Source organism: Lepisosteus platostomus, chromosome 7, assembly GCF_059453375.1.
Source record: "Lepisosteus platostomus isolate fLepPlt1 chromosome 7, fLepPlt1.hap1, whole genome shotgun sequence".
Lineage (NCBI taxonomy): Eukaryota > Metazoa > Chordata > Actinopteri > Semionotiformes > Lepisosteidae > Lepisosteus > Lepisosteus platostomus.
Genome location: NC_142617.1, coordinates 64,449,904 through 64,464,109, shown reverse-complemented (window position 1 = coordinate 64,464,109; position 14,206 = coordinate 64,449,904). Strand labels below are relative to the sequence as shown.

General features: G+C 41.0%; 3 protein-coding genes across 7 annotated transcripts; 1 reads left to right on the top strand and 2 right to left on the bottom strand.

Moving 5' to 3' along the window:
* Positions 1 to 104: 104 nt before the first annotated feature.
* On the bottom strand, positions 105 to 2,058 carry gdpgp1 (GDP-D-glucose phosphorylase 1). The gene has a single exon (XM_088641803.1). The coding sequence runs from the start codon at positions 2,016 to 2,018 to the stop codon at positions 783 to 785; it is 1,236 nt and encodes a 411-aa protein (XP_088497929.1). The 5' UTR covers positions 2,019 to 2,058; the 3' UTR covers positions 105 to 782.
* An 859-nt stretch (positions 2,059 to 2,917) lies between these two features.
* Positions 2,918 to 7,760, top strand: cib1 (calcium and integrin binding 1 (calmyrin)). The gene is made up of 7 exons (XM_088641809.1): positions 2,918 to 3,081; positions 4,409 to 4,443; positions 5,143 to 5,242; positions 5,682 to 5,835; positions 6,224 to 6,342; positions 6,709 to 6,797; positions 7,410 to 7,760. The coding sequence occupies exons 1-7, from the start codon at positions 3,031 to 3,033 to the stop codon at positions 7,429 to 7,431; spliced, it is 570 nt and encodes a 189-aa protein (XP_088497935.1). The 5' UTR covers positions 2,918 to 3,030; the 3' UTR covers positions 7,432 to 7,760.
* Positions 7,761 to 7,840: 80 nt separating this feature from the next.
* Positions 7,841 to 13,089, bottom strand: rccd1 (RCC1 domain containing 1). 5 transcript variants are annotated; one of them, XM_088641804.1, is made up of 8 exons: positions 12,624 to 13,089; positions 11,956 to 12,144; positions 11,510 to 11,663; positions 10,671 to 10,792; positions 10,405 to 10,515; positions 9,004 to 9,150; positions 8,674 to 8,703; positions 7,841 to 8,400 (listed from the first exon to the last, which is right to left on the bottom strand). In XM_088641804.1, the coding sequence occupies exons 1-8, from the start codon at positions 12,847 to 12,849 to the stop codon at positions 8,243 to 8,245; spliced, it is 1,137 nt and encodes a 378-aa protein (XP_088497930.1). In that variant the 5' UTR covers positions 12,850 to 13,089; the 3' UTR covers positions 7,841 to 8,242. The 5 variants fall into 5 exon arrangements, with proteins under 5 accessions (XP_088497930.1, XP_088497931.1, XP_088497932.1 ...); XM_088641805.1 differs by having other exon boundaries at positions 9,004 to 9,147; XM_088641806.1 differs by having other exon boundaries at positions 10,411 to 10,515; positions 12,624 to 13,088.
* Between the last annotated feature and the right edge of the window lie 1,117 nt (positions 13,090 to 14,206).

Sequence of the window (14,206 nt, the reverse complement as noted above, 5' to 3'; positions counted from 1 at the left end):
GTATCCAGATATTAATGATTTCGTAATATAACATATATTCTTAATATTCTTAAACAAAAGTTTTCAGAGATCAGATAACGTCTTAAAAACAAACACAGACAATATACAGCAATGTGAAATTTTAATATCAATGCATTTGCAACGACCTTTATCCAAGGCGACTGACTTAAAACAATCCTAAATTGTCACAACGAAGCATAACAACTTCAAAGCCAATTTTAACAATGTTACAGTAGTGCAATCAATGACAGTGCTTTTCAAACAAAGAAAAGAGGAAATTATTTTACACAAAGGGCTGTCACGAGTCCCGAACAAGCCACTCAGTCGTTCTGCTGAAGCTGACACCTCATCTCCTTTCAGAAAGAGCAGGATGAGATTCAGGGATGAATAAAGAGCTACTTGCAACCCAGCTATCTTAATGGGTCGTTTGACCTCTTCCCGTTTATATGAAAAATATATGAAAAAAATATGATATATGCTAAAGTTAATCATATATCAACATAAACTACTGAACCGACGAGATGTGACGCAAGGTAGAGATTAAAGAGAGGAGCAGCAAAATATGACAGAAATCATAACCGCGTTTCAGGAATTCACAGTAAAACCAAGATGTCTCTGTTCTGATGTCAAGAACAGTGCTGATGACTGCAATTAAAAAAAAATAATTGTTAATGTTAACTAAATGTGCAATCGAATCGATTCACCTTCTAATTACTTTGATATTTACACGGGATTTACAGTACATACAGTATGGTCTAATTAATTGTATGACATTTTACTGTTTAATGGGGCTGATCGTTCAACAGATGCTTTAGTTCTGCCTGTAACGCAATGAATTTATTTTCAGGAAAGAGGTATTTCTCGATTATGCGTTTCACATCTTCCTCCTCGATCGTTTCAAAGTCCTCCTGGTTCTTAAATGGCAAATGTCCTGCAAGCTCACAGAGGGCCACGTTGAAGGCAGACTCCTCTTTCGCTCCAAAACAGGAGATCCGAGGCCACACGACTATACGGACACCGGGACGGGCCGAGTCCGGATGAGGATGATCCCCAGGCGGGCGGCCACGGGTTAGGAAGAGGTTGTGAGCGATGTCCCTTTCCACTAAACTGTCAGTGAGCTTACAGACGTATTCGACGGTTGCACGCAAACCCTCGCCGTCTGTGTAAAACATGAATCCGGCGGGAAATTCAGGAAGGAGATGAAAGCCCCTTTGAGGTATGAGTGGCTCGGTGCGGGCGGATTCAATGCGGAGCTCATGGTCCAGGTAGTAGCCGTGGAGGTGTAAATGGTTGACAGACGCGAATGCGCCCAGGCTGTTAAATCCCACTCGAAAGCCCGGGTGAGAACTCAGTAGAACCGCCTCGATTCCGATCCGAACAGCGCCCGGAGTGAGAATCTGGGGCAGACACCGGCTCGGGTCGGGAATGAGCAAACAGTGGCCGGCTTCCAGTGGGCTCACGTTAATCACGACTAGGCTGCGGGCGAGATCATCTGTGGCACCGTTCTGGTAAGAACATGTCTCCCCCTCTCTGGTTTCATCGCCTTCACTCGCGTCACACGCATCTCGCTTACACAATTCAAAAACGATCTCCCCTGGCTGTATTTTATTGAAGTGAAACTGTTTTGCGTCAAACCTCTGGGAGATGCTTAGTATCTCTTGCGGTTTCCTGCGTTCCTTGCCCCGTGAGATATTTAACTGAGCAACAAAGCGATGTGGACCAGGTAAAATCCGTGTCTGTAAATCCCCGAGGTGATATCGAAATAGCCCCTGGGCCATCTTTTCAGTCCAAGCGGACCTTAGTGTTAAATCGAATTTAGACAGAAACTGTGAATGTTTGCATTTGTTGGAATCGCCCGGCCAACAGACATTGTGGACAAAATGTTTGTCACTGTACAGAAACTGGTGGATGTGAGTCATTTCCATTAAGCTGAACGTTTCAGTCTGGGTCCGAGCTCCACTCCCGAAACCTGCTCCGAGTTCCCGGACACCGGTAAACCAGGAACAGGGAGACGCCATCGTCCTATATTGATGACATCATTAATGCGTAAGTAAGTGGAGGACCCCAAAGTGGATACCACTAAACCGCCTGAAGAAAAAGAGAAATCCTAAAAAGAATATTCGTTTAGAGAAAAACAAATCACTGGACAGTCTCGCAGATAATATCAGTTAGTCTAGGAACAGAGTTAAATAGGTGTGGGAAACCACTAGTTAGAAGCTAAAATAAGGTATATATCGTATTACATAAATATAATTGTAAATAATTCAAAATGAAAGCACTGCATGAGTAATACTAATGAACATACCCAAATAAGTTTGAATACATATTTAATTAACCCAAATACGATTCAATACATATTGTAGCGTTTTCGAGTTCACGCAGGACAAAAGACAAGTGGAGACGAGATAGCGAGACAAGTGACTACTTTACTTTCCCATTCAAACCAAACCCAAACACAGGATATACGCACACATAAGGGGACCGACGGAACACGTACACAGGTTGAGGGTGGTAACTCGTTAACAGAAGACTATACACTTACAAAGCTCCACAGGACACTTACACTAATATAACACTGTTTACATAAGCAGGGTCAGCTGCTGGTCATCGTGCTGACCCTCAGACTCCCCCCGCCTACAACTCCCAGCCTGCTTCGCGGTACCCTCAGCGCCTGGGTGCGCTTCCGCCTCACCACCGGGCGGGGGCGCTACAATATTAATAAAGATTTAAATATTTATCATAAAACACAATGACAAAAAATTGAGATATTACCAATATTAACGATGTTATGTACAGTAGCAAAAAATATGTATCAAAATTCTTCAGATAGGGTCATACAAATACGCACAGTTTTGGCAGAGGCCTCACACAACTTCGTGCGACGGCTTCTTTTGTAAATCCGTTTCTACGGCAACTGTTACGTCATTGCAGGAAGAGGAAGCGGAGAAAGTTTAGCAAAACTTCTATATTCGATTTCGACGTGAAAAAAGTTGGGTCTGAACTTTTATTTGATTTTAGTTTGAGCAAACTATGGGGACAGCAGCGAGCAAATTACCAAAAGACTTACTGTCAGAATATCAGGTAACTGATCGAATTACATATTTATTTTAAAGGTTCTTGGAATAATATTAAGGGTGTGCTTTGTTGTGATAAAATAACGAGTTGATAGCCAAAGAGAATATATACTGAGGATCAAAATAGACTTATCACTCTATTTATGTAAGTATGGCTTTAGAAAAATAAATGTACGGATGTTGGATATTGCTTAAATGTTTACTATGTCATTTTGATTAACTGATCATTCATAACTAACCGTGATACACTCGAATGACTAACTTTTCACAAGATCTAAATCTTAACGTAATTAGTGATTGATCAGTCAATTGATAACGGAAAATGAGGTCATTTAACGTGTTGAATATAAGCAAGTGAATATGTTCAGCTTATCAAGAGTGTAAAGGCGTTCAAATGCCAGGATCTCACCTGCTGCCTCTCTGCGGGCTCATCCAGCGTTCTAGCAAGACCCTGCACATCCTCATACTGCTCGTGTACCTTAGCACAAACATGCATCCTGCCAGATGGGAATGTGACATTTATGCCGTGGATACTAGTTACTACTTTCCAGACCTGAATCCCATTCAACATTTGTCACTTGAGCTGAGCTGGTACTGTGTGGCATCTAGGGCGCAGAGACCAGTGTCTGAAATGTCTGACAGAGACCAGTTTTCAGACATTAAGAAAGAATTGGGCCAGAATCAAAGAAAGGAGCACATTTAACCTGATCCATGGAATTGATCACAGACGTACACCTAGTATTGCTTCCAAAGATGGTCACTCCTGCTACTGTCCAGTCACTTTCACAGCTAACCCCATGTTGATGACAATTGTCAGTCAATATAATGCATTTACCTAAATTATATGTGTTCAATAAAACATCAGTGCACCTGCTACAAAAAAGTAATTTTCCTGATAATACCTTTGTGAGTTTGTCAATTACAAGTGATAGGTTATCTTTAATAACTTACAGTAACTAATGTGGTTATTATGCTGTTTCATTACCCATGTAACCCTTTTCACATGACACTACAAATTTATCCATTGTTCATGAATATTGTTTCATAATGGCACATTAACAAGATTTTTACAGAAAGAAAAACTTGACTGTACACACATCAGAAATAAGTTTGATTCATGTTTTTTTAATACACTTGCTTTTGAAAGTATACCTTTTGCATTATAAAATAATTAATTTCTTCACATTTGAATTGATAACTGATTATAGATTAATAACTTAACACTAGAAAATGAATTAATAAAAATACATTTTAAACCCAAAGTAAACAATATATACTACTATAATTTCCATATATATCTAATAAAAATAATTTGTTGATATTTTGCATTTCAGGAGCTGACATTTTTAACAAAGCAAGAAATTCTGCTGTAAGTACACTTTCATTTTTGGAAATTTATTATCTTGCTGTAATCCTGTTGGTGTAGACTAGATGATAATGTTATCTGAGGAGCAACTGTTATTTCCTGGTGAAAATGGACTTTGCTCTCTAGAACTCCAGGCTGAATTTCACCTGCACTTCAAGCACGTTTATATAATTCAATATTGTCTGTCCCCAGCCTTAGACAGGGTGACTACAGGGATCTGAACACATGAAAACGTACAAAGACAATGCTGTGTGATATTTGTTTAGAATTAGTAGATCCTAGATAGATACCTTTTCCTTCCGTGTTATTGTCAAATTCAAGCAATCGCCCATATTGCTTCCTAAAACCCCCAAAATACTAACCTTTTGAAAGTCTTTTATATAACCAGACCTCATTAACTTTGCTGACTCACAGCAACTGGGTTCAATTCCTGTGGTGCTATCCACAGAGAGGTGTTAGTGGGGCCAGCAAGGGGCACTCACCCTGCAGTCCATGTGGGTCCTAATGCCCCAGTATAGTGACGGGGACACTATAGTGTAAACAGGCACTGTCCTTCAAATTAGACGTAAAAAACAAGGTCCTGACTCTCTGTGGTCATTAAAAATGCCTGTTATCCTTGATTGAAACAGACTCTGGATTTTTAAATCTGCAGTGTTTTCTACTTGGCTTCTACCATCCTTTTTTTTTTCCATTTGTTTTCAGTGCCCACAGGAAATTCACCGAGCTTCTTACCAGAGAAGAGAGGCAATTTCCAAGTTACAGGGTATCCATGGAAAAGATCCTTTCTCTACCAGAACTAAAGGTATTGTACTGCAAATCCCTTCAACGCCAGGATTGTGGATATTTTTTAAAGTTGGAAGTTCAGACATTCAACTTTAAATAACTTGTTTTCTTGAGGTACATTTAGTATACTCACTGGTCTTAGATATTCACCGCACATAAGAAAAGGTGAAGTTCAGCTTGCACTCCAGTCTAATGTACTGTACCATGTAAGACACACCCTGCTGTCAGGAAAAGAGCTGGGGGGCTTTTCTGTCATGAAGCAGAACAAGTTCCGAATTGTCTCTTCTTCAGCTATTCTGCCTCGTACAAATAAATCTCTGATGCTTGTTGAATGCGGACTTTATTATACTTGGGAGATGCAATCATTTTGTCAAGCAGCCAAATGAACTAGATGGTCTGAATGAGCTCCTCTCCCCTGCAGCATTCCTTATGATTTTAATGTTTTTCTCCCTCACCAGTGTAATCCATTCCGGCAGAGGATCTGTCTTGTGTTCTCTACCTCAGAACATAAAGATGGCAGCCTGTCATTTGAGGACTTCCTAGACCTCCTGAGTGCCTTCAGCGACTCAGCTACCCCCGAGATCAAATCACACTATGCCTTCCGGATTTTTGGTAAAAGCTTTTAGTAAATGCTGGTATATTAAATCAAAGGTATATTAAGACTTAAAGCTCTGAACAGCTGAAGTCAAAGCTTTTTTTTCCTAATTGTGAAGATCAAAAGTGCAAAAGTATTGCAGTTTGGTCAAATTGCAATTTAATAGAGCATTTAGTGGAGCCCTAAGAATGGTAAGAATAGTTGGCACAGAAATGTATATCTAAAGTCTACTAGGTAAACGACTTTTACTACTGAAAGTAAAGTAGCATTTATATCTTTATTTTTATTCTCCCAACAGGAATACGAAACCGTGTTGTTGAGCAGGGACAATCAGATTCTTTTAAAACTCGCTGCAAGATTCAAGACACTGTTTATCTTTTTCTCTGTGTTTTTTTTATGGATCAGACTTCGACGATGATGGGACTCTTGATCGGGCTGACCTAGAGAAGCTGGTGAACTGCCTGACTGGAGACACAGATGAGACTCGTCTGAGCGCAGAGGAGATGAGACAGCTTATTTCCAATGTAAGTTGACAGAAAGTGCAGCTTTGCCTCTCACTCAGCCCGTTTAACAGACTTTCTCTGAAATCAGATTAATACACTCTCTTCCCAAATTCTGTTCTATTGAACTATATAGTTGTAAATGAAATTGTAGAAATACATTTTGATGGCACTTTGGTGAGGGTGTTTTACATTCATTGTACCAAGAGAGAGAAGGCAAACAAGCAAAATGTTACAGTACTGATAAATGGTAAAACCAGATTGTAAATGCCATGACGCTGAACAGGACAGACTGAAAGTGAATGAATGAAAGAAATCATATCGTAGAATGCATTACTAACAATGTGAAGTTAGTGTTCAACATGTTAACTAATTTTAAACAAACCTTAGATCCTCGAGGAGTCCGATATTGACAAAGATGGAACTGTGAATCTCTCAGAATTCCAGCATGTCATCTCAAGATCGCCTGATTTTGTTGGGTAAGAGATTTTAAACACCTAATTTTAATCTTCAGAGCTACATTACTTCATGGTGAAAATCAACATTGGATGCACATGGTAAAATGTTTGTGGAGTAAATTAATTCAGGAAAAATAGATGGTATATGGGAAAAATATTAAATACAAAATACTTTTTTACTTTAGAAGAGAACACTTTCAAAAAATTATATCTACACATTTCCATGAATTAAAATCACTCATGGCTAAAATATATATACCTATTATCTTGTATTAGCCAAAAAGAAGTTATGACTTAGACTAAGGTAAAAAATAAACCAGTGGAATTGCAGAATGAACTGACTGACAGCGTTGGCAGTTGGTGCTGCTTCCTAACAGCTCCTGGGTGTGATTCCAACCTATGAAGTGGGACATCCTCCCTGTTTTCATGTGGGTTTCTGCCAGGTGCTCCAGTTTCCTAGGTTAACTGGCATTTCTAAAATGTGTGTATGCCCAACCTACAGTCACCCTCTTTTAGCTCTGTGCCTCCAGCATAGGCTCTTGGCTGCTGTACCCCTTACCAGCAATGAGGCTTTTCTGGCACTGGCTGGTTGGATGAGGCAGTATGGCTAACAGACCTCTTGTATTTCTGAAGCTCATTTAGGATTATCCTGTGAGCTGGCTGCCCTGTGAAAGAGTCGGAGCCACTGCAAGCAAGCCGTCTCATGGTCCTCTTCCTGACAGGCAGGATGCCAGCATTTCAAACTGCAAATTTTAACTTTTTATACAATGGAGCTCCATCTTGTGCCTTAAATTATAATACATTCTTTTAATATTTTTTAGAACCTTAACATTTTGTAGATGAATGTAGTTCTACTGTGAAAATGCTGTTATCTATTTTATACATGATCTTAATACTCTCTCGTGCAATAAAACATTTTCTTCTTATGTGTGCAATGTGTTTGCAAGATTAACAAGTAAAAACAAGATTTTTCTCTCAACAAAATTGTGTTCTCACTGTACAAATGCACCTACACAACTCAATACTGGGTAAATTAAAGTTTAGTTTTAAAAAAAGACACTCCAGAAAGTCTACAAATCTTTATTAATTGTCCATGGAAAATTAATGGTGATTAGAACACTCCACACTCTTGTAAATATCTTTCACATCCAAGTAGGAGGCAAAGGTCAAGTTTCCTAGTTCTGTATTTTATTTCATAGACTTAGACTTACATGGTGACCTATTCCTGTCATTAAGCAAATATTCAAAATAAAGTCATTATTTCTAAGGTTCCTAAGTTTTCTCTTCAATATTCATGATTCAAAAGCTATGTAACAATGGAACAAAGCATCACTGTTACATCGCAGAGCAGTAGACACAGCTTCAGAGTGTTAAAACTACTGCATCAACATCTGCTATTTTCCTAGGCTGAAGAGCTGAATAAAAATCCAGAAACAGCGGGCTTGTGGGATGGAGCTTACTGTACATCACAAGAGCATGGCTTTTTTCTCTTCTGTGTAGACAAAGGTGTTCCAGGGCCCACACACCACATCCACCACCCGCAGGCTCTGTTCAGTGAAGTAGTCCACACGGGCAGGCTGGTCTGAACTGTGTGGAGATGCCTGGCCGAGCTGTCCATAATCACCTGCAACACCAAGAGCCTTACAATACAGCATAATACAACAGAGGGGAGAGACTAGTTAATTATTTAGTTTATCCCTAAAACCTGTTCTCTCTTAGAGTGGACTTTTATTATCCTTGAAAACAAATACTAAATGGATTCTTCATATTTGGCGACTTCAAAACGTTTACAGGGAATAATGCACCTTTGTCTAAAGTGCCATGATAACTGCAAGCCCAATCATGCTCAACAGAATAAGTGATGAAACAGCTGGTTTTGCAATGCTGTTAAACTTACCCCAGCCCCATGTGTAGAGATCACCAGTACCTAAACCATAAAACAATGATTTACATTTTATTTACACAACTCATAAAGTCTTTATTAATACAAATTACTGCAAGTGAAAAACATCATTAATCCTCACGTAATTACTTTGAAGAAAATAAATGGTTTTAACCTTAATGTCACAGTAATAAAACAGATACATTATGAATTTGCATAATCTGAAAATATTGAAATTGTTAAACATTTATTTAATGCTAACTGTCTTATGTTAATTTCAACATGTCTACCAAGCATCACAGTGAAAACTGCGTACACTGGGAAAGAGACATCTTTGTTACCTACATGCAACTGCTGCTGTGTGGCGTGACCCACAACTAGCTCTGGTGACCTCTGACCCCTGAGGCAGGTCCACCAGGGCAGGGAACGCCTGGATTGAGATGAAGACGTCACTGTTCGCATCCTGCTCTCTCATCATCCCGCCACTTCCTGCTGTATTAAAAGGCATCAATTTTACAAATACAAAAACAAAACCAGCATGCATCATGCGCAATTTCCAACACTACATCACCAGCATAACGCCTGGCCACCTCACTGCATGTTCCTGCTGATTTCTAGATAATTTCAGCATCTGTCCAGATAGCTGGGTCAAGTGCCCGCAGCTATCTAATTAATTAGTGAAAAATAACTTTAATAAGAAATACAGTAAAACCTCAATATTCGCAAATTCTGGATTTGCGTTTTCAACAATGAGGTGAAAAGTATTAGTGACCACTTTTTCCACATTCTCAGACCAAATTCCCCTGTTCATGTACGGCGCAGTAGGAGAGTAAATGCAAGCGCCCACTTGCTCATCTTCCTGCAGATCTACTTCACCCATCCTGCGTCACTCTGCGGCAAAGGCACTGCCTGGTTATCACAGAGTTGGCATGTTTGGGTAGCAGTGCATCATGGGTTGTGCATGTGTTCAGCTTCCTTCAGGAAAGCATTAGATGTGCATTGTATGCAGATCTGTTATCAGAGTTATGCCTGTATGTAAGTCGGTGGTGTGCTGCCAAATGAAAGAAGTGTTACATAACAAATACCTCGGTGGTCACATACTACGTTAGGTGGGGAGCTGCGTCAGCATGCGTAGGCTGCAAAGGAACAAGTAAAGGTTTATTCCTTGCTGAAAAAAACGAAGAAAGAAAACAACGTTTCGGCCGTGGAGCCTTCTTCAGGTGTGAGGCAAGAATAGGAGTTAGTTGAGTGGGAAGGGAGTGAATACACTTAATTAACTTTCTTGTCTGGTATTATTTTGGTGGAATAAAGTACAGTAAACTATTAAAGTACAGAATGCACATACGATAACTTGAATTATAGAGGGAAAACTGCATTTTTAAGTTTTCAGTAATTATTGGTAATTTTCATTACCAATAATTACTAACGCTATTTCTGAAACAGTTAAAAGTTGTTTTAAAAATATTATTCTAGAAATGCTTGTTTCACGAGCCTCAGAATCATACCCTACGTTCCCCATAAGTCCAGAATTCGGAAATTCGCCCTTCACGAAGACTTCAAGGTACCTAACCCTAGCGAATACTGAGGTTTTACTATACAGTATTAATAAGGACAGTGTGTGCATATATATGTATACACACACACTCATGTTTTTTTCCCCAACCCTCAACAGCCTAGTTAAGTATATAAAGACCACTCTACAGATGCTCTATCAGGGTCAGTTGGTCTGAGTTCGAGGGGCCTTACTCCCACCTGCTCCACTGCTTCGCTGCTGCTGCTGCTCTGCTCTCAGGCCGCGAGAGGGGAGCCCCAGCTGGCCTCTGTCATTCCAGCCCCACACATACAGGTCTCCCCCTGCTGCTCAGGGAAGAAACAGACAAGACCGACAGGTCAGTGAGGGAAAACCGCACACTGCTCTCTAACACACAGACCCCCCCCCTCACACGGCGACAGCTGCCCTTCTCTCGCACAAGTGGTCCTTGAGAAACTGGGCGCACGGGCACGGTCCTTACCACTGATGCAGGCTGAGTGCCAGCCCCCTGCGGCCACGTCCCTCATGGAGAGACCCCACAGCGCCTCCACAACCTGAGGCTCGGCCTGGCTGTCCAGCCCCCCGTGCCCCAGCTGGCCATGGCTGCAAACACAACAAAGCAGCCGGGTCAGGGCAGCCTGAGCTTCGGGAAGACGGAAGAGCTTTTCAAGCTGTGGTGGTCATTAAAAATCCCAGGGTGTTTCTCGAAAGGAGTAGGGGAGTAATCCCGACGTCCTGGCCAAATTTCCCATTGGCCCCTACCAATCGTGGCCTCCTAATAATCCCCATCACTGAACTGGCTCCATCACTCTGCTCTCCTCCCGACTGAGAGCTGGTGTGTGGTGAGCGTTCTGGTGCACTATGGCTGCCGTTGCATCATCCAGGTGGAGCTGCACACTGGTGGTAGTGGAGGGGATCCCCATTACCTGTAAAGAGCTTTGAGTGGAGTGTCCAGAAAAGAGCTATATAAGTGTAAGCAATTATTATTATTAATCTGTTTAAGCAGGGGTGGGCAGCACCCATCCTCAAAGGCCACAATCCTGCACGTTTAATTAGTACTGCTCAACCAGCACACCGATTAAGACCAGAAAAAAACAGGCGATTTGACCGATTCTTTTCAAATAAGTATTTCAATTACTTAATTAAGATCACAGGGGGACTAAATAACTGAAAACCTGTGTGTTTTAAGACATCAAACAGATGCACATCGCTGCCATTAGTGGGTAGTGATGTTCCTGGATCATTGTGACTGGTAGCAACGCAGTTTCTGATCAATGATGAACCAAAGTGGCCATCTGTGCCTGCACGTCCTGCTCTCACCTCCCAGAGCCCCAGGTGTACACAGCTCCAGCGGCAGTCAGCAGCACCGCGTGCTCAGTGCCCAGAGCCAGCTTATGAGCACAGAGCTGTGGAGACAAGGGGCGATAGAAAGGGACATCTGCAGCTACATAGCCTCCAGGAACCAGTGGCAAAGCTGAAGCAAAAGAGAAAAAGAGACATTTTAACATCTATGTGAAAGAAACCGGAAAAGTAATTTAATCTCCATTTAAGAAATCATTCTTCAGCAAGGAAGGAAAAACCAAACTCGTTTTTCCACTGAGCAGCAAAAAACAGCATCAGACTAATATTAACATATAACAGCATTGTTACAAGAGTTTGGGTGAAATTTTTAATACCTGAATGAATCCTCTTTCAAAAAACATTAGTTGGCTCACAATATGTTAACTGAACACTGTAACTTCCAGACACAAAGCTGAAAGAACTACCTACAGTATCCGGACTGGAGCACTCCATCTTCCAGATAGTCTTGCCCTCCATGTCCCAGCATTCCACTCTGTCTGCGAAAGCCAGCGTCAACAACCTCTCACTAACGAGGGCATCCAGGCAACCCTTTGTTCTTGACACAAAGCTGGGAGGACCTGTTCCAAAGCCTGACAGACAGACGGGTCCATCACCTGGAACAAACCAGGCTTTCGAATTAAAAGAAAAAGTCTGACTTTGCAACTGATGCACAGCCATAACAAGGCTATTTTGGAAAGCATGTTTCAGTGCCATTTCTTAGAGATGTTAGGACATACTGTAGATTAATGATTGCGAGCTTATTTTGGATATAGGTGTAGTATTTTTGTAGATGCAGTTGGTTGTTAGTTGTTATTTAAGGATGGACTTCAGAAAACCATTTTCTTTCTTCTTAAAAATTAAAAATCAGTAGGTGCATACATCTATGTAATTATAAGTGCCAAAACTCTTTATTTCAGCTGACACATTATAAAAATCCTTTAAAATTTCACAATACCCTCGAACAAATGACACGTTCCTGCACGCCAATGTAGACCCTCGCACGATAAGAATTCTGCATGTGAATACAAGAAGTAAAGTCTCCAGTTTTCCTTCGATTGTGCGAGGTATTTAAGACTTGCATCCTATCTTATACCTCTCCGATGGAGCACAGCTCTTCTGCTCCAGCTCGCTCGGACCCGAGGACAGCGGTCCTCTTGTCTCTCGACAGGTGTCTCTTCATGACTGCCACAGCAACTGAGCCTGGTTGGAACCAGGACTCTCACACCATCACTGGGCACGGTTTCTCCTGTCTTGCTTAACTGCGATGGAAGAGGTGTTATCTGTCCAAAGACATTAAATCCGAACCCAAACCAAGGCATTAAAAAATAAATATTTGCAAACGGATAACAATGCACCTTCGTCAAATACAGGATTTACTTCTCACTGCTGACAGACAACTTAGTAGCAAGTAAGCTTTTACAACACTACAATCACGGAAGCCTGCACAAATTCTGCATCTACTGTACGAGAAGTCAGAAAGAGCATCACCAAAACCAAGCACCGTAGTTAGTCTGCATAGCCCCGCTGCTTTTCAAGCGGTACTGCGCAGGAGTATTCAAAATAATTCAAAACAACCGAGGAGCGTTGACTCACCAAGAGCGTCTGCACCCTGATATAGTCTTCATTCCTCTGACAGCGCCATCTAGCCAGAGGGTATGAAACACCCGCGAATTACTTTGTTCACGAGGATGATACATTCAACGCATGAAAATCTCCCAAATTCCAAACTTCCAAAAACATAATCCCGTGCTTTATTGCCCATGTTAGATTTAAGATATAGTTATTGTACACAATTTAAGTGTCAACTGCATATCAGTTTAACACTTAGATGCTGCAATACACTATTAGCACAAAAATGCCTACTAATGAATAATTACACCAATAAATAAAGACGTTTCTGTGGATCTGCATAACCAGGTTTGCAAGCAGCGCATTCCAAAACATCCTATTAGCAATTAATAATCACTACACCTTGCAAGATAATGTATTATTTATATATATATATCAGCAGCTATATCACCCTGCAATTCACAATTGGAAACCAGCTGAAGCAGGTGTGAGCCTGGCCAGTACCTGAATGGGAGACCTCCTGGGAAAACTAAGGTTGCTGCTGGATGAGGTGTTAGTGGGGCCAGTGGGGGGCGCTCACCCTGTGTTCTGTGTGGGTCCTAATGCCCCAGTATAGTGATAAGATAAGATCAGGTCAGATCACTTTATTGGCCATATACAATTTCTTGCATTAGGAATTTGTCTTTTCACATACCCCAGCTTGCTCTCCATGAGACATACAGACACACAGACAGGGAGAGAAGCTTGGGGTCAGAGTGCAGGGTCAGCCATTCATACGGAGCTCCTGGAGTTCCTTGGGTTAAGGGCCTTACAATACAGCATAATACATTGTATTAATATAATAATAAAATAATAATTGTATACTGTAGTGCAAATGCAAATGTATTCTGTTTTAACATCCTTATTAAACTTATATTAGAAGACCACTTCTTAGTGTCTAATTTTTGTGTAACAATCCAAACATAATGTTCATTTCTTTACAGCAAATAATATTTCACCTATATCTACAGCATGTCATATACTTTAACATACAGAGGATTGAATTGCCTCCACTTCTCCTGTGATCATAACATCAACACCAGCTCCATGTTTGATTCTGCACTGAAG

Coding starts and splice junctions, on each gene's coding strand:
- gdpgp1 (XM_088641803.1), bottom strand. CDS start 2,018: ATGGCGTCTCCCTGTTCCTGGTTTACCGGTGTCCGGGAACTCGGAGCA.
- cib1 (XM_088641809.1), top strand. CDS start 3,031: ATGGGGACAGCAGCGAGCAAATTACCAAAAGACTTACTGTCAGAATAT. Junction 3,082..4,408: donor ACTTACTGTCAGAATATCAG/GTAACTGATCGA, acceptor TTTGCATTTCAG/GAGCTGACATTTTTAACAAA. Junction 5,243..5,681: donor TTTCTCTACCAGAACTAAAG/GTATTGTACTGC, acceptor CTCCCTCACCAG/TGTAATCCATTCCGGCAGAG.
- rccd1 (XM_088641804.1), bottom strand. CDS start 12,849: ATGCCTTGGTTTGGGTTCGGATTTAATGTCTTTGGACAGATAACACCT. Junction 11,664..11,955: donor CTCCAGTCCGGATACTGTAG/GTAGTTCTTTCA, acceptor CTTTTGCTTCAG/CTTTGCCACTGGTTCCTGGA. Junction 10,793..11,509: donor TACACCTGGGGCTCTGGGAG/GTGAGAGCAGGA, acceptor TTGTGTTTGCAG/CCATGGCCAGCTGGGGCACG.